This window comes from Bos grunniens, chromosome 1 (assembly GCF_055505025.1).
Source record: "Bos grunniens cultivar Pamir isolate PY7600 chromosome 1, Bosgru_T2T1.0, whole genome shotgun sequence".
NCBI lineage: Eukaryota > Metazoa > Chordata > Mammalia > Artiodactyla > Bovidae > Bos > Bos grunniens.
In genome coordinates, this window is record NC_141165.1 from 112,718,374 (window position 1) to 112,743,015 (window position 24,642).

A 24,642-nucleotide genomic window follows, 5' to 3' on the forward strand; every position below is an offset into this window, starting at 1 on the left:
ATTGTCACCCTGCTTATTTAACTTATATGCAGAGTACATCATGAGAAACGCTGGACTTTAAGAAACACAAGCTGGAATCAAGATTGCTGGGAGAAGTATCAATAACCTCAGATACACAGACGACACCACCCTTATGGCAGAAAGTGAAGAGGAACTAAAAAGCCTCTTGATGAAAGTGAAAAGTGGAGAGTGAAAAAGTTGGCTTAGAGCTCAACATTCAGAAAACGAAGATCATGGCATCCGGTCCCATCACTTCATGGGAAATAGATGGGGAAACAATGGAAACAGTGTCAGACTTTATTTTCTTGGGCTCCAAAATCACTGCAGATGGTGACTGCAGCCATGAAATTAAAAGACGCTTACTCCTTGGAAGGAAAGTTATGACCAACCTAGATAGCATATTGAAAAGCAGAGACATTACTTTGCCAACAAAGGTCCATCTAGTCAAGGCTATGGTTTTTCCTGTGGTCATGTATGGATGTGAGAGTTGGACTGTGAAGAAGGCTGAGTGCCAAAGAATTGATGCTTTTGAACTGTGGTGTTGGAAAAGAGTCCCTTGGACTACAAGGAGATCCAACCAGTCCATTCTGAAGGAGATCAGCCCTGGGATTTCTTTGGAAGGAATGATGCTAAAGCTGAAATTCCAGTACTTTGGCCACGTCATGCGAAGAGTTGACTCATTGGAAAAGACTCTGATGCTGGGAAGGATTGGGGGCAGGAGGAGAAGGGGACGACAGAGGATGAGATGGCTGGATGGCATCACTGACTCGATGGAAGTGAGTCTGAGTGAACTCCAGGAGTTGGTGATGGACAGGGAGGCCTGGCGTGCTGCGATTCATGGGGTCGCAGAGTCAGACACAACTGAGTGACTGAACTGAACTGAGAGGTGAAGAGATAAGTCATATCAGAAAATGTGTAGATAGAGATTATATGCAGATAACCTGTGAAGTTGAAGCAATGAGATGTACATAGGTTACTCATGCAGATAAAGAAGAGGATATATTTTTATGGATTCTCATACTTGAGGAAGATCTATAGGTGTGCTGTTCATAGTTGGCACTCTTAACCACATGAAGATACTCAAATCAAATTAAATTAAAATGAAAAATTTAGTTAGTTGTACTAAATACATCAAATGGCTACCATATTGGATATCAGAGATAGAAAACATTTGCAACATCACAGAAAGTTTTATTGGGCAATATGTATCTAGAGGTTTGTCAGTAAAAGAAAGAGGAGTTAGTCTCATGAAGAGACCAACCTAGACAGCATATTACAAAGCAGAGACATTATTTTTCCAACTAAGGTCCATCTAGTTAAAGCATGGTTTTTCCAGTAGTCATGTATGGATGTGAGAGTTGGACTATAAAGAAAGCTGAGCGCTGAAGAATTGATGCTTTTGAAGTGTGGTGTTGGAGAAGACTCTTGAGAGTCCCTTGGACTGCAAGGAGATCCAACCAGTCAATCCTAAAGGAAATCAGTCCTAAATATTCATTGGAAGGACTGATGCTGAAGCTGAAGCTCCAATACTTTGGCCACCTGATGTGAAGAACAGACTTATTGGAAACGACCCTGATGCTGGGAAAGATTGAAGGCAGGAGAAGAAGGGGATGACAGAGGATGAGATGGCCGGATGGCATCACCGACGCAATGGACATGAGTTTGAGCAAGCTTCAGGAATTGGTGATAGACAGGGAAGCCTGGTGTGCTCCAGTCCGTGGAGTCGCAAAGTACTGGACAGAACTCAGTGACTAAACTGAACTGACTCTCCTGAAAGCCAGGGAAAACAACATTTCAAATAGAGAATGACCCATAGTATCCAGTAAAAGCATATGAAAACTAAAAACAATAACTTGTGACCTCTAAAGCAGTTTCAGACTAGTAATAAAGTTACAAACTGCTTATAAGAGATTTTGGATGAAATGAGTGATAAATAGGTTAAGGTAACAAGCATAAACGGTTCTTTCAAGTAATTTTTCAATGGAGAAAAACAAAGAATGGAAACCTAAGCAAGAGTTGAAAGAGAATCAGGCTAGATGTATGCCTAAAACACGCATGTTTGTGGTCTCATTAGAAGGCCTGGCCATCAACCAATCAACCAGCTATCCACTAACTTTACCAATCAAAAAGCCTTTCATGTGGCAATGACAATTGAAAGGATAGAATTATACAAAGTTAAAGCTATGAGAAGTTTTGTTGTTTAGTCACTAAGTTGTTACCACGTCTTTTGAGACCCCATGTACTGTAACCTGCTAGGTTCATGAGTCCATGGGATTTTCCCCAGCAAGAATACTGGAGTGGCTTGTCATTTCCTACTCCAGGGGACCTTCCCAACCCCAAGAATCAAATCCACACCTCCTGCAATGCAGGAGAATTATTTACCTCTGAGCCACTAGGAAAGCCCCCAAAGAAGCTTTGAAAGTGAAAGTTGCCTCATCATGTTGGACTCTTTGTGACCCCATGGACTATAGCCCTGCCAATCTCCTCTGTCCAACAAATTCTCCAGGCCAGAATATTGGAGTGGGTAGCTGTTCCCTTCTCCAGGGGATCTTCTCAACCCAGGGATTGAACCCAGGTCTCCCGCATTGCATGCAGATTCTTAACCATCTGAGCCACCAGGGAAGCCCAAAAGCAGCTTTAGGAATCATCTAATCCATTGGTTACATCATATAGAAAGCAGGTGTCCAGCCACACCCAAAATCTAGATTAAGAACTCAAGTGTTTTGCATCCCACGCTATTAGATGTTCAGCCTCATTCAAATGCCTCCTCAGACACAGACCAGAGAAGTGAAGAGAGTTTCGTCTATTGAGTTCCTTTAATCTAGCAAGAAAATATCTGTTAACATATATAAAACTTCAATTTTTAAAAAATGAAACATAATTCTTTTACTTCTCTCCTTTAAAATTTAGAGAAACGGAGAACTAAGCATTGAGTGTCTACTATTTTGCAACAAACGTAACACTAAAAAGACCTTGCTGCTGCTACTGCTGCTAAGTCGATTCAGTCATGTCCGACTCTGTGCGACCCCATGGACAGCAGCCCACCAGGCTCCCGCATCCCTGGGATTCTCCAGGCAAGAACACTGGAGTGGGTTGCCATTTCCTTCTCCAATGCATGAAAGTGAAAAGTGAAACTGAAGTCGCTCAGTCGTGTCCGACTCTTAGCGACCCCATGGACTGCAGCCTTCCAGGCTCCTCCATCCATGGGATTTTCCAGGCAAGAGTACTGGAGTTACCTTAAATACCATTTAATTAAATCTTTAACGTATAACCCGTTTTCAGTATTTCACAGCTTAGAAATGCATGCATCAGTTCAGTGAGGTCACAAAGGTAGTGACAACTTTTACTCAGTTTCACATTATATTCAATTAGGAAATGGAGAAAATGGGAGGAAAGAGATGAATAGCCTAGGGAGCCGAAATTACATGTTTAACAAGGTAAAAAAGTAACAAGGACAAATTCATTTATTGATGCCAATCTTAAAAATAAAACCAACTCTTTAGATAAATAATAGCTACTTAAAATGTTTCAAGAAAGTCTTAACATTGTCTTTGGAGGGGAAAGGAGACTTCACAGTAACTTTTGTAACTTTTGATTGCAACTATAACAATCCACTGCCTATTACTATAAACCAGTTTCCTTTAAAAACTTTAAATGTTTTAGTTCCTACCAATAATTTGTAATTACTAGCATTCTACAATCCCCTGAGGCTGCAGAAAAACTGAAATTTCAAGAAAGAGAGAGTCTAACTTTGTTCTGAAAAGGCTAGGGAAAAATTACATTAAGGGACCAAAGATTTGCCTTTGGGGGTTGGGAATCAGGAAGTGAGAGAAGTCATTGCCTGCAACAATCACTATTTGATCAATTCTACTGCTATTATTTTTAGCTCATCGTTTTAGCCTGTTGCTAAGGAACTCTACAGCCTGAAAGCAATGTACCAATAGGAACCCATATGAAGCAAGAGAAAAGCAATTATCCTGACTTTCAAATTAGGCCATTCAGTCTATTTTGGTACCATTTAATAAATTATCTCCTTTCAATCTTTATGCAGCCGCTATAGTCTGCACATACATATTTTCGCTGTGTCGAAAATCCTCGGTTGTACCCAAAAGCAAAATCTTCATTTGTAAATTTTTATTATGAGGGTCTGCAGATCAGTATACCTGAAATGGAGAGCCATAGTTCTGGACTCTGATTTTCTATTAATACTTGTCTTTTATTCTTGCAAATACTAATTATAAACTTCTTGCAAGGAAAATTTTTGTATTTTAAGAAATCTGGTGCAGAACACGATGACAGGAGTTGACAAAGCTATTAGATACATAAAGCTGAAATTTCTACTTGGAACATGGCAGGACAGTGGGTGGATCAGAGCACTGGGGAGGGCGCGGAGGCTCCAAAGAGCGAGGTGTGGGCTGGGGTGTCAAATGAAATCCGGTATGACACAAATACGTACAGGAAAGATGGGAACTCTGGGTCTTCTCATTTCTACCCACTCACTTCGAGAACCTCGTAACACCCAGACGTCATCGCTCTCGTAACTGGTGCAGAAGGTGAGTCGCAGGGACCCCGTTCAAGCTGTTTCAACTGGAGCCAACCTAGATTACCACCGAGTCTGATTTCTGCCACCCGCCGTTGCCCTCAATAACCTCAAATTCTTCCAAACTAAAATCTGGCCATGGAAGAGCTAAGAAGACCGGTAATATCGGGCTATCTTCAGCTTTTGGCTTTCCTCCTACATTTTTAAGTCCTTCCAACCCGATGGTTTCCCGGGACACGCAAATAGACAGCCGAGCTAACTGCCGCGGGGCTCTAAGCAGCGCCAACGTGGCGTTAACGAGAAAACGAGGGGTCCAAATTCCACCAATGAACTAGGCAGCTCGGCCTACGCCCCGCCCACCAATATTGCCAGCCAATAATCTTCAAAACCCCTGTGTTACTCCCGCCCATTCTTAGAGCAGCTTAAGAGCCTGAAGCTTCCTCTGCTCACCCGAGCACTTTAACCCGCTGTTTATGCGCCCTTCCTTCGCTTCGCTAGCTCAAAGGGCCCTCGGCCCTTCTTTACTGAAGGCGTAGAAAGCGGCATCGGCTATCACCGGAGGCCCCGGACCCCAGAGTTTAGTCTTAAAATCAGCAGCGGTACGAAAGGCAAGAAAAAGGACTGCCTGGGACGTTCAGATCACGCCCAGTTTACCTTGACCCGGAAGTGATTTTCCACTCCTCTTTTCTCCCTGCCCCCCTCTCCCTTTTTTGAGAAAGGAAAAGAAGGACGGCTAGGTCTGGCCCGGCATGCCTTGGGCTTCCGGTGACCTCTGGCCCTTTTCTGTCGTCCGCTCTTGCTGCCTAGCGTGCTTGTTTGCTCACTGCTTTCCTTCCCTACCTCCCTCCCGTTTTCCTTGGGACGCTACCTGGTGACTGTGGCTCCCGCGACCAGCAAGGAGGCGGTGGCGGAGGACACTCGTTATGGCCGCCTCTAAGCCTGTGGAGGCGGCAATGGTCTCAGCGGCTGGACCCGGTTCCGGGAGTGGGGTGGGCGGCGGCAGTGCGACTTCGGGCCCGGGCACCGGGAGCCTGCCGAGATGGCAGCTGGCGCTGGCGGTCGGGACGCCCCTGCTGCTAGGAGCGGGTGCCCTGTACCTATGGAGCCGGCAGCGGCGGCGCCGGGAGACCGGGGCCCGAGGCGACTCCGGCGGCCTGAAGCGCAACAGTGAACGGAAGACCCCGGAGGGCAGGGCCAGTCCGGCCCCGGGCAGCGGACACCCCGATGGCCCCGGTACTCACCTGGAAATGGTGAGAAGCAGCCCCGGGCATGGAGGTAGAACCCGGCGGGTGCAGCCTTTCCTTGACGGGGTTGTGCCCCTCAGGGGGCTTCCCATCAGATGGAAGCTGCCAAGCGGCCGCGCAAGGGTTTAGGGAAACTCAGTTCTGGCTGCCGTTATAGGGAATGGAGTAGCCCGAGGGCACAGGTTAGCAACATTCGTTGACAGTTTCCTTTTGGTTTCAGAAAAATATATGCTTTTCTTCTCAGTGACACAGCGTTTATCTCTATCGTTGTGGGTAAGGGGACATTTGCTAATGCGATGATTGTCTCTAACTAGGGAAGGAAGCCAAATTTCCTTAACGATCGGTACATTGTGATATGAATTGCCTTGATCATTTCTAAGGCCTAGGACTTAATCAGTAATAATCTTTTAATAACAAATGACTCCCTGGGTTGGGGAGTAAATACAGTGACTTGGTGGACAAGAGTAAAATGGTGTTCAGAGACATTTATTTCATCTGTAGGAATGAGTTCTTAAACTTGGGTTAGAAGCATCTTAAATTTATTTTTTTTTTTAATTTTACCTGGAAACTTAACATGACCAAGCCTGACTGCATGATACGGATTCTCTGACGTTAAGCCAAGCTTCGGAGTGCCTGATAAATTGCTTTGTATGGTTTTGTTGGAACTATTAAATCCTTCTGGTATCTGACAGCTGTTGGGGGAGGTGGGAGGGAGTGGAATTGGCCTGGCTGCATTTAACAATACAGGAGTAAGCTGAGCGGGGTGGGGAGGATTTTTCGGAGTCTGAGATTGTATAAGGGCAGTTACAGTTAGAGAGTGAATCAGTTCAGAGGAAACTGGTCAGAAAATATATATATTTTCAAGTTGTTTCCATATTATACTATCCAGAGTGAAGACATGTTTTTATTAAGTGAGTGAGTGAAAGTCGGTCAGTCTGTCTGACTCTTTGCCACTTCATGGGCTGTACAGTCCTTGGAATTCTTCGGGCCAGAATACTGGAGTGTGGGTAGTCTTTCTCTTTTACAGGGGATGTTCCCAGCCCAGGGATGGAACCCAGTTCTCCCGCATTGTGGGATGATTCTTTACCAGCTGAGCTACAAGGGAAGCCCAAGAGTACTGGGTAGCCTATCCCTTCTCCGGAGGATCTTCCCAACCCAGGAATCGAACTGGGGTCTCCTGCATTGCATTCGAATTCTTTACCAGCTGAGCTATCAGGGAAGCTCCTGATAAGTAGTCAATTTTAAAGGAAGTTCTGATGTGGAAGCAAACTACCTTAGTTTAGTGCATCCTATATATCAGGCATTGTGCTAGGCCCTGAGAAAACCAAATAATCTTTCTAAGGGGAGAGTAACATACTGCTTTTAAAAAAAGTATAGCAAAGATGCAGTACGACTATGCTGGAAAAAACCTATGGACTGTGAGAACCAGGAGATGTATGTGTGTTTTATATTGGGGTCTCCAGCAGAGTTACCTTGGAAAGTCATTTTATCTCTCAGATGTTGGTGTCATCCCTGTAAGAGAAGAGAATTAAACTATTAGATCTCTTTTATTTCAGCCCTGGGAGTGGTGATCATGGCACCATGAATTAGTCATCATTTGTCTTGTTTTGATGTTTCTGAAAGTCTCTGGCCATTTCCTATTTTATTTGTTTTTAATCATGGAAGAACAGTGGATGAATAAAAAATACCTAAAAGTTCTCAGTTCTATGTGCTGTGCTGTGCTAAGTTGTGTCAGTTTGTCTGACTCTCTGCGACCTTATGGACTGTAGCTCGCCAGGCTCCTCTGTCCATGGGGATTCTCCAGCCAAGAATACTGGAGTGGGTTGCCATGCCCTCCTCCAAATCACCAAAAATAGTTTCTATTAAAAAAGCTAGGCTCTGATATTGCAGTTTCAAAAATGACCTACTCCACCTCACCTTTTTGGCATTTGATAGAATTTAGCATACTGTCAGATTTTAGATTTCCTTAAGCCCCATTTCCAGTGTTTCAGCATTGTCTAGGTCAACACTGTGATAATTTTTAAATTTCATGGTGTTTTGTGGTTTTACCAGAACAGTTTTTTAGTTCACATCATTGCTGCTAAAAATTAGACTTCAATATTGACTTCTTTGTATAACTTGAACTGCTTTAAAATGATTACTTCTGACCCAAAATAAAACTGAGCAAAACACTTGCACATACTGTTCTTGTGGATTTTATGGAGTTGTACCTATAATCTTACTTTGAATTACTAGATGATACTTTAGTAAAGCAACAGTAAAAATGTCTTTGCCATTTTTTTAATGGAAATTTGTATTGCAACTCATGATGATCATTGTATATTGAAAAACTTTGTTCTTTTTTTTTATAGCCTGGTCCTTAGAGTTATTATTAGACTATTTGACCACAAATGGTAATTTATTATTATCTGTGGTTGGAGAAATTGTTTTATATTTGAATAGCACCTTTAAATTGTCTACCTCAGTGGGCTTTGTAAATAAGAAAACATTTGTTTGAACTGATGGGAAAACTGGCAGAATCCTGATGCTCAATTCTTTTCTACCTAATCAATAGTTGTAATTTTTAAGGAATGCAGGAATGGACAAATATTGTCAGTTTAGGGCTCAGTATCAGTGAGCAGAATGGAAAATCAGTGGTTATTGTTTGTTGGCTTATGTTTGCCTTAATGTAAAACTGAACTAATTACTGGGCTCCTGTCTATTGGGTTTGTGATACTCATGTCCAAACAGACTATACCAAATTGGCTTTTTCTGGGATAGCAAATACTTGTAAAGCAAAAAATTCATATTTTTGTTTAATTAATGGGATTTCAGGAGTTCACCAAAGGAAGGCATCTAATTACAGTTGATAGTGTGAGACAGAGGTAAAGTATTAAATCATTTTCCACTTTGGGACATTATAAAATCTACCGTGATGTGCCATTTTGTTTCAGTAATTTATTTTGAAAACTTGATAATTAACAAATTTTTCAAAGTTTGTAAGGTTCTTTGTGAATCTTCTAATCCACAGGACTTCTCAGTCTCTGGGCCTGAGTTATCACAGGGCAGCATCATATTCAGATATACACCAGCCATGGTATCTGGCTGTACAGATGTCTTACATATTTCTTTTTTCAAACAACTTGTGAATTTTTAAAATGTGCATTTATTTACTACTGACTTTATAAGTAGTGTTTTATCCAATTGTTGTCATTTGATTACTTAAAAAAGCAGTTATACCAGTTCAAGTTTTTTGTTTTTTTTTTTAATGTTGCACAAGAGTGAAATGTTTAGGAACCACTAATCTAAGTCAGTCCTTTAAAATAGGAAGGGAGAGATGTGTGTAAACATTTTAATTAAAGAGGTCAAAAACTGATAACCTGTTATCAGTCATGGTTGAAATTAAATAATTCCTACCCCAGCTCCAGTGATCTGTTTCTGATCTTTTTTTTTTTTTTAAATCAGGATCACCAGTGACATAAGACCAGTGAACACCTTTCACTCTTCATCTTCCTTGATCCTTCATAGTATTTCACATTATTGTCTCTTAATTTTGTGATTTTTCTTTTGGTTGCTGAGACACTATGTTCTCTAATTGTAGTTTTTTGTGGTTCTGTCACAGGCTTTCTTAATGCTCTGTACCGTCACTGGATGCTTATTTGCCCTCCAGAAGCTTCACTTAACACTTACATAATGACCCCCTAATTTCTTGTTTATAGCTCAGACCCCTCAAAAGACCTAAGACCCAAATTTACAGGAAATCTTCACCTCATTACCTTTTAAGTGTTTAACATCGGATTCTCTTGAGAATATTCCTTATCAATGTGGTTCATCTAACTAGTTTTCCAAGCCAGAAACTTGTGAACTATCTTCCCTAACTCTGTATTCTTTTCATGTTCTCCACATCCAACCTAGAAAAATATCCAGAACATTCTACTTCTTAAGTATCTGACTACTCTTCGTTCCCACTGCTATTATATCTTGACTGAATAACTCTCTTTATTGTCTTCCTCCAATCCGTTTTGTCACTAATAGAGTAAATCCTAACAGTTCCATGCTTAAAACTGTTAAGTGGTATTCTGGTCATTGCTCACAGATAAGTTCAAATTCATCATGATTCAAGACTCTGTGGTCTTGTTCTCGCTTATCTCTTTTCTCCATCTCTTGCACTTCCTCTTGTTTCTTGCCTTTGGATGTTCTGTAACACTGTCCATTATGTCTACCTTTTTATCCTTCAAGTCACAATATATAGGCCATTTCACCTTTTCTGAAACCCTTTTATACCTAAGCATTCTGTTGTGTGATTGATTACATCACACTCTGAACTTTTCTCTTCCATAGCACTTAGTACTAGAGTTGTTTATTCATGTCGTTGCTACTAAACTCAGGAATCTGTGAAGACTGGGACTTGCTCTGTCTTTGCCATTTTTCAGAACTGGCACTTGGAAGATGTGAGTAAGTGAACCAGTGAAGTGTCATTATTTGACATTTTTTTAAAAATTCACAGAAATTGAATACTTTTTCAAAATTTCCAGCTTTTCATTTGTATGCTATCCTGGGGAAATTTGTGTTAACAGTCTTAAACCTCATTTAGACATTCTTTTTATAAATTTCTTGATTTTGTATGAACTCAAACCATAATCCTGCAGAGGTAGCATCCTTACAAGTGAAAGTCACTCAGTCATGTCATTCTTTACAACCCCATGGACTGTAGCCCATCTGGTTCCTCTGTCATGGAATTCTCCAGGCAGGAATACTAGAATGGGTAGCCATTTCCTTCTTCAGGGGATTTTTCCCAGCTCAGGGATTGAACCCAGGTCTCCTGCAGGCAGATTCTTTACCATCTGAGCCACCAGGGAAGCCCTCCTTACAAGTATATTCTTCTTAAAGAGTTCTCTGTATTATGATTTAGTAGGTGGGGTTGTATGTAGATTTTTTACATTTCAGGACATAATCTAGAAAAGAACTTTCTTGTTATCTTTAGGTATCTTTTATCTTAAACTTGATTTTTTATAAAAGTAACAATTGGTCAATAAAGTATTGAAAGATTGTTTCTTATGTGGTAAGTGTTTCAGACTTGATTGCTACTTTCGTAAAGCTAGGATTCAAATTTTAAAATATGCCTCTGGAATTTGGTAAACTTAAGGGAATAAAACCATTGAAAAGAAACAGTATGCAACCACCTCATGTATATTCTACTGCTGCTGCTAAGTCACTTCAGTCGTGTCCGACTCTGTGTGATCCCACAGACGGCAGCCCACCAGGCTCCCTCGTCCCTGGGATTCTCCAGGGAAGAACACTGGAGTGGGTTGCCATTTCCTTCTCCAATGCATGAAAGTGAAAAGTGAAAGTGAAGTCGCTCAGTCGTGTCCGACTCTTCGTGACCCCATGGACTGCAGCCCACCAGGCTCCTCCATCCATGGGGTTTTCCAGGCAAGAGTACTGGAGTCGGGTGCCATTGCATGTATATTCTAACTGGATGTAAATGTGTAATTATGGTGATGAGTTCCCTCTTACCCACTGTTTTAGCTTTCTGTAGTTTCAGCTAACCTCAGTAAACCATGATTTGAAAATGTTAAATGGAAAATTCCAGAAGTAAATAGTTCATAAATTTTAAATTGTGTGCCATTCTGAGTAGGTCCTGCTCTGGATGTGAATCATCCCTTTGTCCAGCACATCCTGTCACTTAGCATTCAGTTAGCTGTCAGATTGACTGTTGCACTAGTAACCTGTATTTTACTTAATAGCCCAGAGCACAAGATTAGTGATGCTGGCAATTAGGACATACCAAAGAGAAGCCATTAAAGTTCTTCTTTTCAGTAAAAAGGTGAATGTTCTTGACTTAATAAGGAAAGGAAAAATAATCATATGGTGAGGTTGCTAAGATATATGGGAAGAATAAATCTATTTCTGAAATTGTGAAAGAACGAGAAAGCTGTGCTAGTTTTGCTGACACAGACTGCAGAAGATATAGCTACAGTATGTTAAGATGGAAAGGGCATTAAATTTGTACAATGAGATACTTTGAGAAAAGACCACATTCACATAATTTTTATTACAACATATTGTAATTGTTCTACTTTGTTATTACTTATGAATCTCTTATTGTGCCTAATGTATAAGTTAAGCTTTATCCTTGATACATGTATGTAGGAAAAAAATGTATATGTAGGCTTTGGTACTATTTGCAGTTTCAGGCAGTCACTGGAGACAGGAGTCTTCGAATGTATCTCCTGCAGATAAAGTGGTGATTGCTATACCTATTCTGTCTCCTTACACATGGATTAATGTACCTGATTCTAGCTCATTCTTTTTACAATGACTATATGTTTCTGATCACCAGAGTGTTTTTTAAACACTTGCTAAGAATTTACAGTGATTCCTTATTGCCAAATCTATATCATTGATAATTCTAAAGGTTCTTATTATAACTTGAGAAAGTAGATGGAGTTGGGTAGAAAGTAACTGAAAAGCAGTGCAAAGGATTCCTGGGAGTTGGAATTAAAATCCCCTATATTATAAAGAATTGGGTAGTTGTATATTTTCCAGTTTAAATTTTTTCTTCCAATAAATTTAATTTCTGCCTGGTATTGGCCTCAAAGCTTATGAAAATAATGTCTAATTATGATCTAATTACTATTATTAATGTCTAATTATTATCTTTAGGTATCTTTTATCTTAAACTTGATTTTTATAAAAATAGCAATTGGTCAATAAAATATTGAAAGATTGTTTTTTATGTGGTAAGTGTTCCAGACTTGATTGCTACTTTCATAAAGCTATGTAAAGTTTTATGTAAAGTTTCATAATCACTATGTTTCTATGTTTCACTAATCTACTATGACATAGTAGAAGGCTGGTGTTGATTGATAAGCTCACGTTTTGTTCTAAATTTTATCATTGGGCCAAAATAATTAGCTTTTCTGTATTGTCCCTGTGGTAATGGCATTCTTTCTCTTCATTTTTATTAATGAAGGGAAGCAATTAGACAGTAATGTGGCTGTGGAGGGAGTGTGGTGAGCAGAAGGTGATAGTGAGGTTCACTGAGACATTGCTCTTCCCAGATGTGGTTTGGTTGCCTTCTGGAGTGACAGTGGATGAAAATTTGCAGTTTGGTGATTTGCCTGATCCTTGTCCACTCAGTGTCATTCAGAGCATCATTTTTTTTTCCTAGTACAGTAAGGAAAGGAAATTAAGCAGGTTCTGATTTTGACCCTAAGAGACAAAAAAATCTATAATAATTTTTAAAGGGAATCTATTGTAAAATGTGACTAAATGGAGGGAAATGGTAAGTGAAAGTAGTAAACAGTCCATAAGTGTTCTTGAACGTTTGTGTTCAAAATGTCTTGGTTGGTTTTAGGTTGATTTAGACTTTGCTGTCAGGGCTTCCCTAATAGCTTTGCTGACTTTGCTATCAGGGCTTCCCTGATAGCTCAGTTGGTAAAGAATCTGCCTGCAATGCAGGAGACCCCAGTTTGATTCCTGAGTTGGGAAAATCCCCTGGAGAAGGGCTAGGCTACCCACTCCAGTATTCTTGGGCTTCCCTTGTGGCTCAGCTGGTAAAGAATCAGCCCACAATGTGGGAGACCTGGGTTCGATCCCTGGGTTGGGAAGATCCCTTGGAGAAAGGAAAGGCTACCCGGTCCAGTATTCTGGCCTGGAGAATTCCATCAGACTACAGTCTGTGGGGTCACAAAGAGTCAGACACAACTGAGCGACTTAAAAAAAAAAAAGACTTTGCTGAAATAAAAATAAGAAGTACCCATCTTTCTAAGGAGAGGAAGCCTTGTATACCTTTCCATATTTCTCTCTATTCTTTTAACTTACCTGCACTCACATGACTACCTCTCCTGGTATTCTGTGTGATATCCTGTATGTAGCCTTAAACTTCCAATAGACAGGAAAGAGTTCATTGCCTGTTTGTGCTAATGAAACAAAGTCATTACTCTGACCCAAGAAAGTTCTTTTTTAATCCTCAAATCTTCAGTAAAAATAATAGTCAAACATACTTCTCACAGGCATTTAATATAGCAGCTTACTTTCTATGTCAGCAGTCCCTAGTGTATTAGGCTGTGTATTAGCCATGTTCTCAATGACTTAGAAACATTGTAAACTTTTTATAAGAAATTGAAATAATGTTTATCTTGTTGTATTTAACATCAAAAGTAATTGAGTTTCATTATTTTGAAGTTTTTTTGGAGCACATAAAACTTTGTAGTCATGTTTTCTTGGTGGATTGTACCTTTTATCAATAAAACTGCCCTTCTGTGCTCCATCCCTGGCATTTGAATGGTATTTTGTCTGATACTGCCTTCTTTTTTGCAAGAATTTGCATTCTGTAACTTTTTTATGTTTTTTTTTTGACCTGTCATTTTGTTTTAGCTCATGCCTGTAGGTAGCATGTAGTTATTTTTTTAATAGGGAGATTTAAGCTGCTCACATTTATTGTTATTATTGACGTGTTTGGTGATTCTTGCCATATTTACTCCACCTTTTTGTTTCTTCCGTGATCCTCCCCTTCCTGCTTTTTTGTTTTGTTGATCATCTCCCCCACTTTGGAGTTCATTTTTAGTGGTAAGGAAGTTGTACACCACAGTTTCTGTTCTGGTTTTAAACCTTAAATGCTAATTTAGCTACGTATAAGATTTTAAGTTCAAGATAATCTTTCTTCAGGACTTTGAAGTTGTTGCTCCATTGTTTTTTAAGACATAATGTCGGTGATAGTCTGACCCCAGTTTGGTTTTTTTTTCTTTGTAGGTAATCTGTATGTGTGTGTGTGTATGTGTATATAATTTTTTTCTACCTGAAAACTTCAAGGATTTTTACTGTGAAATTTCACCATGATATATCTAAAAATGTGTGTCAGGGATTTTTCTGATATTTTCTTAAGACACTCCTTTCTATGCCTTTCCTTCTAACATAGATAGATGTTGGAACTTTGGGATTTATACTCCTTATATCTAACTTTTTCCCAAACTTCTCATCTCCCTGTCCTCTATTCTTCTTGCATTCTGGCAGATTCACTTGCCTCTGCCTGCTGCTTGTTTGCTCCCCAGTTATGCCCATTCTAATATACAGTCCACCTATTTTTATCATAATAATTCTTTTTAATTTTCAAGATGTCTAATTGGTGCTCTTTAAAAGCAGCCTTTTTTAAAATGAATGTGGTTACCTCTCATTCCTCTGATGTTAAATTTTCTGTTTGCTTTGTTTATCCTGCTTCCTCAAATACTAGTTTTTTAAATATGAGTAGGGTGCCTCTCTTTTGTGGTATTAATTTTCCTTTATGTTAGCAATTCTTGACAATATGGTTTCTTGGAAGACAGACATAGTGTGTTTGTCACTGGTCTTTCAGGTGGAGGGGCTCCTCGCTCCTTCTGGATGATGCAGCCCTAGTCCAGCGTGACTTCTGTTTCTCTAGTGGAATGGGAGGTTGATGAGGTCGCTTAAGTGCAATTTTCCAGCAACTGGAAACCACAACTACATTAGAAAGTCCTAGTTGTCTTCTGTTATGAATGTGCCAAGGATTTTTTTACTGTCAAAGCTTTTGCAAGATGGTTACGGCTCTTTAGAGGTAGAAGATTTCATATATTACTCTTTTTGTGTCTTATTCGACTCCTTTCATCCATTTGCTTCTTTTTAAAATATGCACGTTTCTTATTGGCTTTTCTGGTGGCTCAGCTGGTAAAGAATCTGCCTGCAATCCGAGAGACCTGGGTTCAGTCCCTGGGTTAGGAAGATTCCATGCAGAAGGAAAAGGCTACCCACTCCAGTATTCTGGCCTGAAGAATTCCATGGACTGTATAGTCCGTGGGGTCACAAAGAGTTGGACACGACTGAGCTGCAGTCCATGGGGTTGTGAAGAGTTGGACACGACTGAGCGACTTCACTTTCACTTTTCACTTTCATGCATTGGAGAAGGAAATGGCAACCCACTCCAGTGTTCTTGCCTGGAGAATCCCAGGGACCGGGGAGCCTGATGGACTGCCGTCTGTGGGGTCGTACAGAGTCGGACATGACTGAAGCGACACAGCAGCAGCAGCAGCAGAGCGACTTTCACTTCACTTCACTTATTGACACTAGCTAGCTTAAACTAGCTGTTTAATATTCTGAACTTAGAGTTCCCTACACATCTTTCTTTGCACACTATACTTTTTAAAAACTAACTGTAGTTTCATTTAGACTAAAGGAGAAGGGAAACAAAAGGTAAATGGAAGAAAAAAGTAGCAAAAAAAAAAAAAAGAAGAAGCATGAGTAAGGGAGAAGATAACAGATATAAAAGCTTACTCTCCTCCCATCATCTCTTCATGACTGAGATGCCTTAGGTCCCAAGCAACTTACTCTTGGCAAGGTGAACTCACAGGGGCTCTGTGAGTTCGTTGTGGGGGCAGCTACTTCTGCTTTTGCTTTGTAAGTGTTTACCTGTTGGAAATACATGGGTTCTTTCATAATCACATGTTTGTTAAACATCACATATTTGATGTTGACAAAGTTTGGGGTGAAGACGTGCCGCAGAGCTCTTGGACCTAGTAGCTTGAACCTAAATAACTGGATTTATCTACAAAGATGCTTCCCAGATGTTTACTGAAGCTTTTGCAACTGTCCTCTGTGGCTATTAACTACCAACTCATGAAATATGTGAATTGGGTCCTCTAGGAAGCAGATACTGAGACAAAGATAGGAGTGCCAAAATTTTATTCATTTGCAAATAATAGATTTGGGATAACAGTTGTAATGAGGACGGCAAAGTGTTTCTAGTATCTGTTCTACACTGTTGACCAACAACCTAATTGAAAAACACCAATACATGTGATTAAATGGTTTTCAGAATGAAAAAGTCAAATAACCAATAAATGTGAACAGATTTTCAAATTCATTTATAGTGGAGAAAATGTGAATTAAAATAATATCAGAATATTATGTTACACTGGGGTTTTGCAACTTTGGCACTATTGACATTTTGGATCTGATAAGTTGTTGCGGGGTGCTGCCCTGTACATCGTAGAATGTTAGCAGCATTCTAGTATCTACCTACTAGATACCGGGGGCATCTCCCCCAACCCCTAGGTGTGAAAATCCAAAATGTTGTCAGGCATTGTGAAATGTACCCTAGAGGGAAAATCATCCCTGATTGAGAACCACAGTTTTATGCCCATTAGACTGGATATGAAAACTCTTGCTGGCAGAGTTTGGTGGGAAAGTGGTATACCTTAAAGCAATACAGCCTTTTGAGGGGGAAAGTGTCTTTTTCAAGTTAAAGATTTATAAAATTTTTGATTTGGCAGTCCTATTAAAGACTCTTGTCTCCCATGAAGATGTAAATATGAGTGGCTTGCATTGTGAACGCCCATTCTGCCCTTCCATTTTTTTCTTCAGTGTGTCATGTAGTCACTGTGATCTGAATCTGTTACTGCGTATTGATAAGTGTTTCATAATTGTTTCCTTGTATTTCAGAACTTGCTTGATAGAGCCCAAGCAGCCAAGAACAAAGGCAACAAATATTTTAAAGCAGGAAAATATGAACAAGCTATTCAGTGCTATACCGAGGCTATCAGTTTGTGTCCTACAGAGAAGAATGTTGACCTTTCCACATTTTATCAAAACAGAGCTGCTGCCTTTGAGCAATTGGTATGTACCGTAGGTTGGTTTTTCTTTTTTTTTTCTTTATTTGCATAATGTTTCAGCTAATGCCACTCAAATATGTCTAATACACTTTTTGAAGTTGTTTTGAAATTATAGGGGTTTTGTTTTGTTTTTATATCCTTTAAGTACATAGGTTTTTAAGAACAAATTTTAGTTTTGTTCATTCCACATATAATCCAAAGTTGTATATATCAGATTTTATAAAATTAGATAATAAAGAACGTTAATGTTTCTGGTGACCCCATTCACTTCAGCAGTTTAAGTCTATTTCTTCAACTTTTGCCTCCATATAAGCATATGTGGGGGAGAAAAAGACTAAAAGATTAATTCCCATTACATTGTTTGCAATGTATCTTTCCAGTTGCCACTGTTTCTGGTACAACTTTTCATAGCACACACAGATCTGTTTCATTCTTTTTAAAGCCAATAGGTAGTAGCTGTTATATAGCTGTATAGTGGAAGTGAAGTGAAGTGAAGAGTCGTGTCCGACTCTTTGCAACCCCATGAACTGTAGCCTACCAGGATCCTCCGTCCATGGGATTTTCCAAGGCAAGAGTACTGGAGTGGGGTGCCATTGCCTTCTCCAGGGGATCTTCCCGACCCACAGATCGAACCCGGGTCTCCCGCATTGTAGGCAGACGCTTTACCATCTGAGTCACCAGGGAAGTCTACAGTGGAAAACATCTCCCTACTGATGAGCATTTGAATTACTTCCTCTTTTCCCTGTTGCATTCAGTGTTGCAGTAAATATTTTTTAAATACTTTTTTTTTTACATACTTTTCTGAGAATAAAATTAAGAAATGGAATTATAAAGAGATAGTACCTATTCTAATAATAATATTTGAGCATGCTTGTTTTCTAGTATCTCACTGTGTAAATTGGTCTTAATATTTGCCACTCTAGTAGAAGAAAAATACTATCTTCTCATTTTTAATTTGCACTTTTTGAGATGTTGGTGATGTGGACCATCATTTTCTATGTTTATCAGTCATTTGTAGTCTCTGCATTCTTTGTTCAACCATATTTTGTTGACTGTGTTATATATGAAAGGTTACTGTAGTAGGAGCCTAGGTCTGTAAAAGCAGACAATTATGCATCGAACTCAAAGATCACTCAACAGTGAACTGTTAAATGACATTTGGATAAGCCTTTGATTCTCTAATAGAGGAATGATTGAGGTTGGTGTGTCAAATAGTGGAGAATAGAGTGTTACAAATGGAGAAAACAGTGTATGTAATTGCTTCTGAGGCAGAAAAGAGTTTGCCATGATTAAAGAAGTGTGGATAAAGGATCCTGGGATATAGAGAGATGAAATCGGAGAGGTTGCAGAGGCCAGATCAAGCAAAGCCTTGCAATAGCAAGAAGTTTGGATTTGATTCTGAGTGTAATGGGAAGTATTTAAGGCTTTTTAATAGGGCAGGAACATCATCTAAAATTGTTCTCACTGTTCTGTCAGTATATTGGAGGGAGGCAGGAGTGGAGGCCAGGGGGCTGAGGAAGGATGTTGTAGTTGCCGAAGTGAGACATGAAGGAAAGCTGAAAACCAGTAGAACTTGCTATTGCATTGGGTGTGAAGGGTGAAGAGAGGCAGGAGTTTTACTTATAGTGGCGTGAGGAAGGGTTGAGACAGCCAAGCAGATGGTTTAATTGAGAAGTGTCTGTATTTTAGGAGAGTGATTTGGGTTAAAGAGATAAATTTGAGAGTCCTCTAATTTTAATGTGGTTATAGGACCACAGATGTGATTACCTAACGGGATGAGTCCTTGAGCATTCCAGCAGAAATCAGATAGGGGGGAGAAGTCAGCTAGAGAAATTGGGAAGGAGCAGCCAGTGGAAGTAGGTGGAAATTAAGCAGAGTGGCTACTCCTTGGAGGTTTGGCAATAATGAGGGCTGAGAAATGGGGTAGTAGCTGTAGGGAATTACGGAATCAAAGGAGGGTTTTTAAAAGATGGGAGATACTAAAGCAAGTGTTTTTATGCTAATAGGAATGATTGAGTAGAGAAGCAGATTGCTGCAGAGGCAGGAGAGCTGACAGTGAAGTCCTTGACGTGGGGGAAGTGTAGATCCTACTGCAAGTGGAGGGTTGGCCTTTGATGAAGAGGGGTGCTTCCTCAGTTTTAAAAGGAGGGAAGGAGGAGATGATATGATCACATAGATGCAGGTAGGTTATAGATGTGGTAGTAGAAAGATGGCTTATGTCCTTTACCTATTTTTAAAAATCAGATTGCTTATCTTTATTGCAGTTATTTGGAGCTGTTATAATGTGTTGTGGATATTAACTGTTTGTATGAATTGGGAATATGTTTTCTATTGTGGGACTCTTAATACTCAGCCTGCTGAGTTTAGAAAACTGATTTCTGTTGAACAGTGCTTCCTTCAGTGTGACTTTTTTTTTGTTTTTTAATACTTTCAATTACAGCAAAAATGGAAAGAGGTGGCACAAGATTGTACAAAGGCTGTTGAACTTAATCCCAAATATGTGAAAGCTCTCTTTAGACGTGCAAAAGCCCACGAGAAGCTAGACAATAAGAAGGAATGTTTAGAAGGTGAGGGTATTTTCGTGTTTACATATGAAAATTACTAAAGGTTTTGTAGTCACTGGTAAATTTATATGCAACTCTCCCTATGGGTAGAGAAATCAGTTGTGTGTAAAAGTTGGACTCTTCCCCAATTGAAACTTTGTTCTATAGTTTCAATTGACATTGCTGATGCTTGAGTACCATCACTATTCCCACCTATTGAATTAAATGATTTAAAGTTTATATACTGCACATTTTAAACTTGGCAACATCATCAGTGTAATTTCATGAATAAGAAATCAGAAGAGAGGTTTAGTTGAGTGTTACTAAGATTCTGCATAGTTTCAATTAATATCCTATATCAATATGAAATAAATTTTGAGATGAATCATTAAAGAAAACATTTGTTTTTTGCCCTTGCTATTTTCAAACATTATCCTTTACTCAAGTAGAAATTTTGTAATTGATACAAAGCATCAAGTGAATTTGCCGTTCTCTGTAAATATCATAAATATTCCTTGGCCTCTAATTAGCCATATCTGTTGCTAAAACTTCAGTTAGGGTATTGGCCACTTACCTACAGAGTACATTGTTCCACTTAATATAGAGCTAACCCAAAATGCAATTCCACAGTCTAAAAGTGTTTTCCCACTACATATTTAAATCTGCTTTAAAAGTATCAATAATCAGAAATTTAGCCATAATTTTTTTAAAAAATAATATCATTATTTAAAAGGAGAAAGCTATTTTGTTTTTTAAAATCTGGGTTACCAGTTGAGAGTGGTTTTAGAGAACATTTTAGAAGAAACTTGAGGTTTTGCAGTATTATATACTTCGGTGATGGATAGGAGGAGTGTTGCTTTGAAAAAGAGATTTCTGAGTTTTGAACCAGACCTTGAAGTTATTAAGAGCTAATTATAGAGAGGCGTTTAAATGGGTTTTAGATGGAGAAATGGGATGGGGAAAAGACATTGACATTGGCACTAGCCAGAGTATCAGGGGAACATGCAGTAGATTGACTTGTTTGGAGGGGCATGGGTTTGCAATTATGAGAAATTGAATTCAAAAAGAGAGGGACAGTCTTGTTGACTACTTTGAATGAAAGGTTGGGAGGTTAAAGAAACATTGATCTTTTTCATTTCAAACCACTGTATATTGAGTTATAGCATAGCCAGGTTCAAATGATATTTTGAAGCAGATTTCATTGAGAGCTCTGTGGCAAGATGGCTTTGGAGACAAGGAGTAACCCTGAGGCCTATTTAAAAAAAAGTAAGACCAGACATGAGAGAGCCACATTATGATTTGGCCTATACTTACTGTCCCGAAGAGAATATTCCTGGGTTGCTGGTTTTATTTGCTGTGTACAGTGTTAGAGCAGTGAGAAGCATCACAAATCATGTAGCATAGTCCTTTTCATTTCACAGGTTAGGAAAGTAAATTCTGGAGAAGTAGAGTGACTTTCTGAGCTTTGAGTTTGTAAAGTATGTAAAACCAAAGTGTTAAGAATAAATTTATTGAAAATGATAGCCACATAAAGCTATGAATTTAGTTTGGCATTTTGTGGTAACACTGAGCCCATTTGATGCTGCTAGTCATCTTTGCAATAATTTTCATACTCACTCTTATTTTTTGGCATCATTTCTAGATGTCACTGCTGTGTGTATATTAGAAGGATTCCAAAATCAACAAAGCATGCTGTTAGCTGATAAAGTTCTTAAACTTCTTGGAAAAGAGAAAGCCAAAGAAAAATATAAGGTAAATTAACCTGCATTGGTTAATATAGAGGAAATATGCGTTGTGAAGGGTCATTGCTCATTTATACTGCTTAAATTTGGGCATGATGGTAATGACTGAAATTGATCTGGATTATATTTATTTTTCCTATAATATTGGGCTTTTGTGGCCTTTTAAAATAAGAATGTGAACTATGTCCGGATTGTACCTGCTGCTGCTGCTGCTAAGTCGCTTCAGTCGTGTCTGACTCTGTGCGACCCCATGGACTGCAGCCTACCAGGCTTCTCTGTCCATGAATATTAAAAGAATTCACATATATTAGAGGTTTCCAAACAATGGCCTACAGGCCAAATCCAGTCCGCCACCTGTTTTATAAATGTGCCAGTAATGTTTTATTGGAACTCAGCCACTCACACATTGTTTTTGGCTGCTTTTAAACTACAACAGCAGAGCTGAGTCGTTGTGACGCTATATGGCATACAAAACCTAAAATATTTACTATCCAGCCTTTTACAGAAAAAAATTGCCAACTCTTGCTTTTTAAAGTTTTTAAAGGTATACTGTATAAATTGGCACTGGTCTTACACAGTTAGTAGATGGTTTAATTTAGTGTGTGGTTATAAGAGTTCTTGACATTTTACATCTTCAGAGAGGGAAAGGCTGTCATTCAAAACGTTTTTTGAAAAGCTGGGATTGGCAGCATAACCATTTTCACTGTCTATTACCCTACAGTTTGGAGCCTGATATTCTTCAATTATTTGAAAATGAGGAGCCAGTTTTTATGGTAGTGGTTCCCAGTGTTCTACAAATGCATCTGCTTCTTTGGTTAGTGTTTTCTACTTTGATGTATTTAAATATGATTAAATTTCAGAATCGTGAACCTCTGATGCCATCTCCACAATTTATCAAATCTTACTTCAGTTCTTTCACGGATGATATAATTTCTCAGCCAATGCTTAAAGGAGAGAAGTCTGATGAAGATAAAGACAAGGAAGGGGAGGCTTTAGAAGTAAAAGAAAAGTAAGTGTGTCTTGAGTATAGTGTCTGCCTAATCCTTTTTGTGGGGGAATTGGATTGTGGGGGTTTTTGCTGCCATAGAGGGTTTCCCTGATAGCTCAATTGGTAACGAATCCGCCTGCAATGCAGGAGACCCCAATTCGATTCCTGGGTCATGAAGATCCACTGGAGAAGGGATCGGCTACCCACTCCAGTATTCTTGGGCTTCCCTTGTGGCTCAACTGGTAAAGAATCCGCCTGCAATGTGGGAGACCTAGGTTTGATCCCTGGGTTGGGAAGATCCCCTAGAGAAGGGAAAGGCTACCCACTCCAGTATTCTGGCCTAGAGAATTCCGTGGACTGAATAGTCCATGGGGTCCCAAAGAGTCGGACACGACTGAGCGACTGTCACTTTCACTTTCATTGCTGCCATAGAGCCAAAATGGGACTCTGAGTCATCTCTTTAAAAACTTATTTATAGACAGATATGAATATAATAGAGCTTCCCTGGTGGCTCAGACGGTGAAGCGTCTGCCTACAGTGCGGGAGACCCAGGTTCAATCCCTGGGTCAGGAAGATCTGGAGAAGGCGATGGCAACCCACTCCAGTACTCTTGCCTGGAAAATCCCATGGATGGAGGAACCTGGTAGGCTACAGTCCATGGGGTTGCAAAGAGTCGGACACGACTGAGTGACTTCACTTTCTTTCACTTTCTTTATGAATATAATAAAATTATAGTATATAATATTATAATAATAAAAATACTTCTTTTCTCACACATGTCTATTATATCCTGAATGTTACATCTTTGGTAACTCAAAGTTTTACTGCCAGGAGTCTGCCCAGCTTTTAAGGTCTACATAATATTCTAAAGAGAGTTCCCAGAGAGTCAAGTGGTTAATTATATTTGAGTAGGGAGACTAACTTAAAAAATGATTGTGTAGGTCAATATCCAGATGTTTTAGTGCAAGGAAGTTTCTAATTTAATTTTTAGAAGTGCCCAAAAGAGTGACTATCTTCAAGGTTTTCCCTGCATGCCTAGAAAAATGCCATTCTTTGTGTTTGTGTTTACTCTTCTAGAGAGCTGAAGTCAAAGTACAAGGTGCTGTGTTTACAACTGGCAGTCAAGGGATGTAATACATAAGCTATCGAGCCTGCTTATCCATTTATATTTAGCAGTACTTTTGTTTTGCTGTTGAGGCTAGCTCACCTCTCCAAGAGAACACACAATATTATTACCAACATGACATTTTGTAATGAGTTTGGAAGAAAAGGGAATGCTGTTCCCATAGCAAAGCATAATTTTGCCTCTATAGCGTATTGAGATGTTTAAGGGAAAAGATTGCTTTTGGTTTCTATCTCTCAATTTTTCTACCGTTATTGGCCACCTTTTTTAAGGGAGGATATTATGCATAATTTTGCCAAGATGTTCTGATTTTTGTTAGTTGATGAACAATCTCTTTAAGAAAATTCTAGATGGGAAGTAAATGTTGAGGGTAATGCCAATAATTGCCTCTTCTGATTAGGAGGTAGTCCTAATTCCAGAAAAATTACAATGAAGTTTTAATACCATTATTCTAAAAGCTACATTGAGAGATGGTTGGACGTAACTGTCTCTCACCAGAACACTAACTGGAGTTGGTCCTAAGTTTTTAAATTCTACTTTACTCTGAGCCTTAGCTTTATCAGTTTTTGGATAGAGAGGTAATAATTACCTTTGAGGCTTATTGTGAGGTTTACGGGTCATGTTTGTAAGCGTCTAGAACTTAGGTTCTCAGTAAATAGGAACCATTATTACTTCCAATCTAATTATTTTGTCTTAGTTCAGGAGTATTAGAATTTTAATTATGGGAAAGATTAGCACAGAGTTTCTAAGTTTTGACTGACATAACTTTTAAGTCACTTGCCAATTCTCTCTATTCAGAGTAGGTAGCAAATGAAATAAGAAAACATGATTTTCTTACATAATGTGCCTTATATTGTTT

General features: G+C 39.3%; 2 protein-coding genes across 9 annotated transcripts in view; one reads left to right on the forward strand and one right to left on the reverse strand.

Annotated features, from left to right (window-relative positions):
* LNP1 (leukemia NUP98 fusion partner 1) overlaps positions 1 to 5,233 on the reverse strand; it is a 40,900-nt gene extending 35,667 nt beyond the window's left edge. For 2 of the 6 annotated variants that reach the window (XM_086410225.1, XM_086410204.1), the window contains exon 1: positions 4,457 to 4,901. Coding sequence is in view for 1 of the 6 variants with exons in the window: in XM_086410196.1 (XP_086266322.1) it covers positions 4,457 to 4,486 (30 nt within the window). In the remaining 5 variants the exon portion in view is untranslated. Of the gene's footprint in view, positions 1 to 4,456 lie in introns of all 6 variants that reach the window. The other 4 variants (XM_086410178.1, XM_086410196.1, XM_086410170.1 and 1 more) reach the window with 4 other exon arrangements.
* A 71-nt stretch (positions 5,234 to 5,304) lies between these two features.
* The window catches only part of TOMM70 (translocase of outer mitochondrial membrane 70), a 37,273-nt gene continuing 17,935 nt past the window's right edge, over positions 5,305 to 24,642 (forward strand). For 2 of the 3 annotated variants that reach the window (XM_086410013.1, XM_086410021.1), the window contains exons 1-5: positions 5,305 to 5,790; positions 17,218 to 17,391; positions 19,828 to 19,954; positions 21,573 to 21,682; positions 22,533 to 22,681. In XM_086410013.1, the coding sequence (XP_086266139.1) occupies positions 5,464 to 5,790; positions 17,218 to 17,391; positions 19,828 to 19,954; positions 21,573 to 21,682; positions 22,533 to 22,681 (887 nt within the window). In that variant the 5' untranslated portion in view covers positions 5,305 to 5,463. Of the gene's footprint in view, positions 5,791 to 17,217; positions 17,392 to 19,393; positions 19,570 to 19,827; positions 19,955 to 21,572; positions 21,683 to 22,532; positions 22,682 to 24,642 lie in introns of those variants that run through there. The other variant, XM_086410031.1, reaches the window with a different exon arrangement.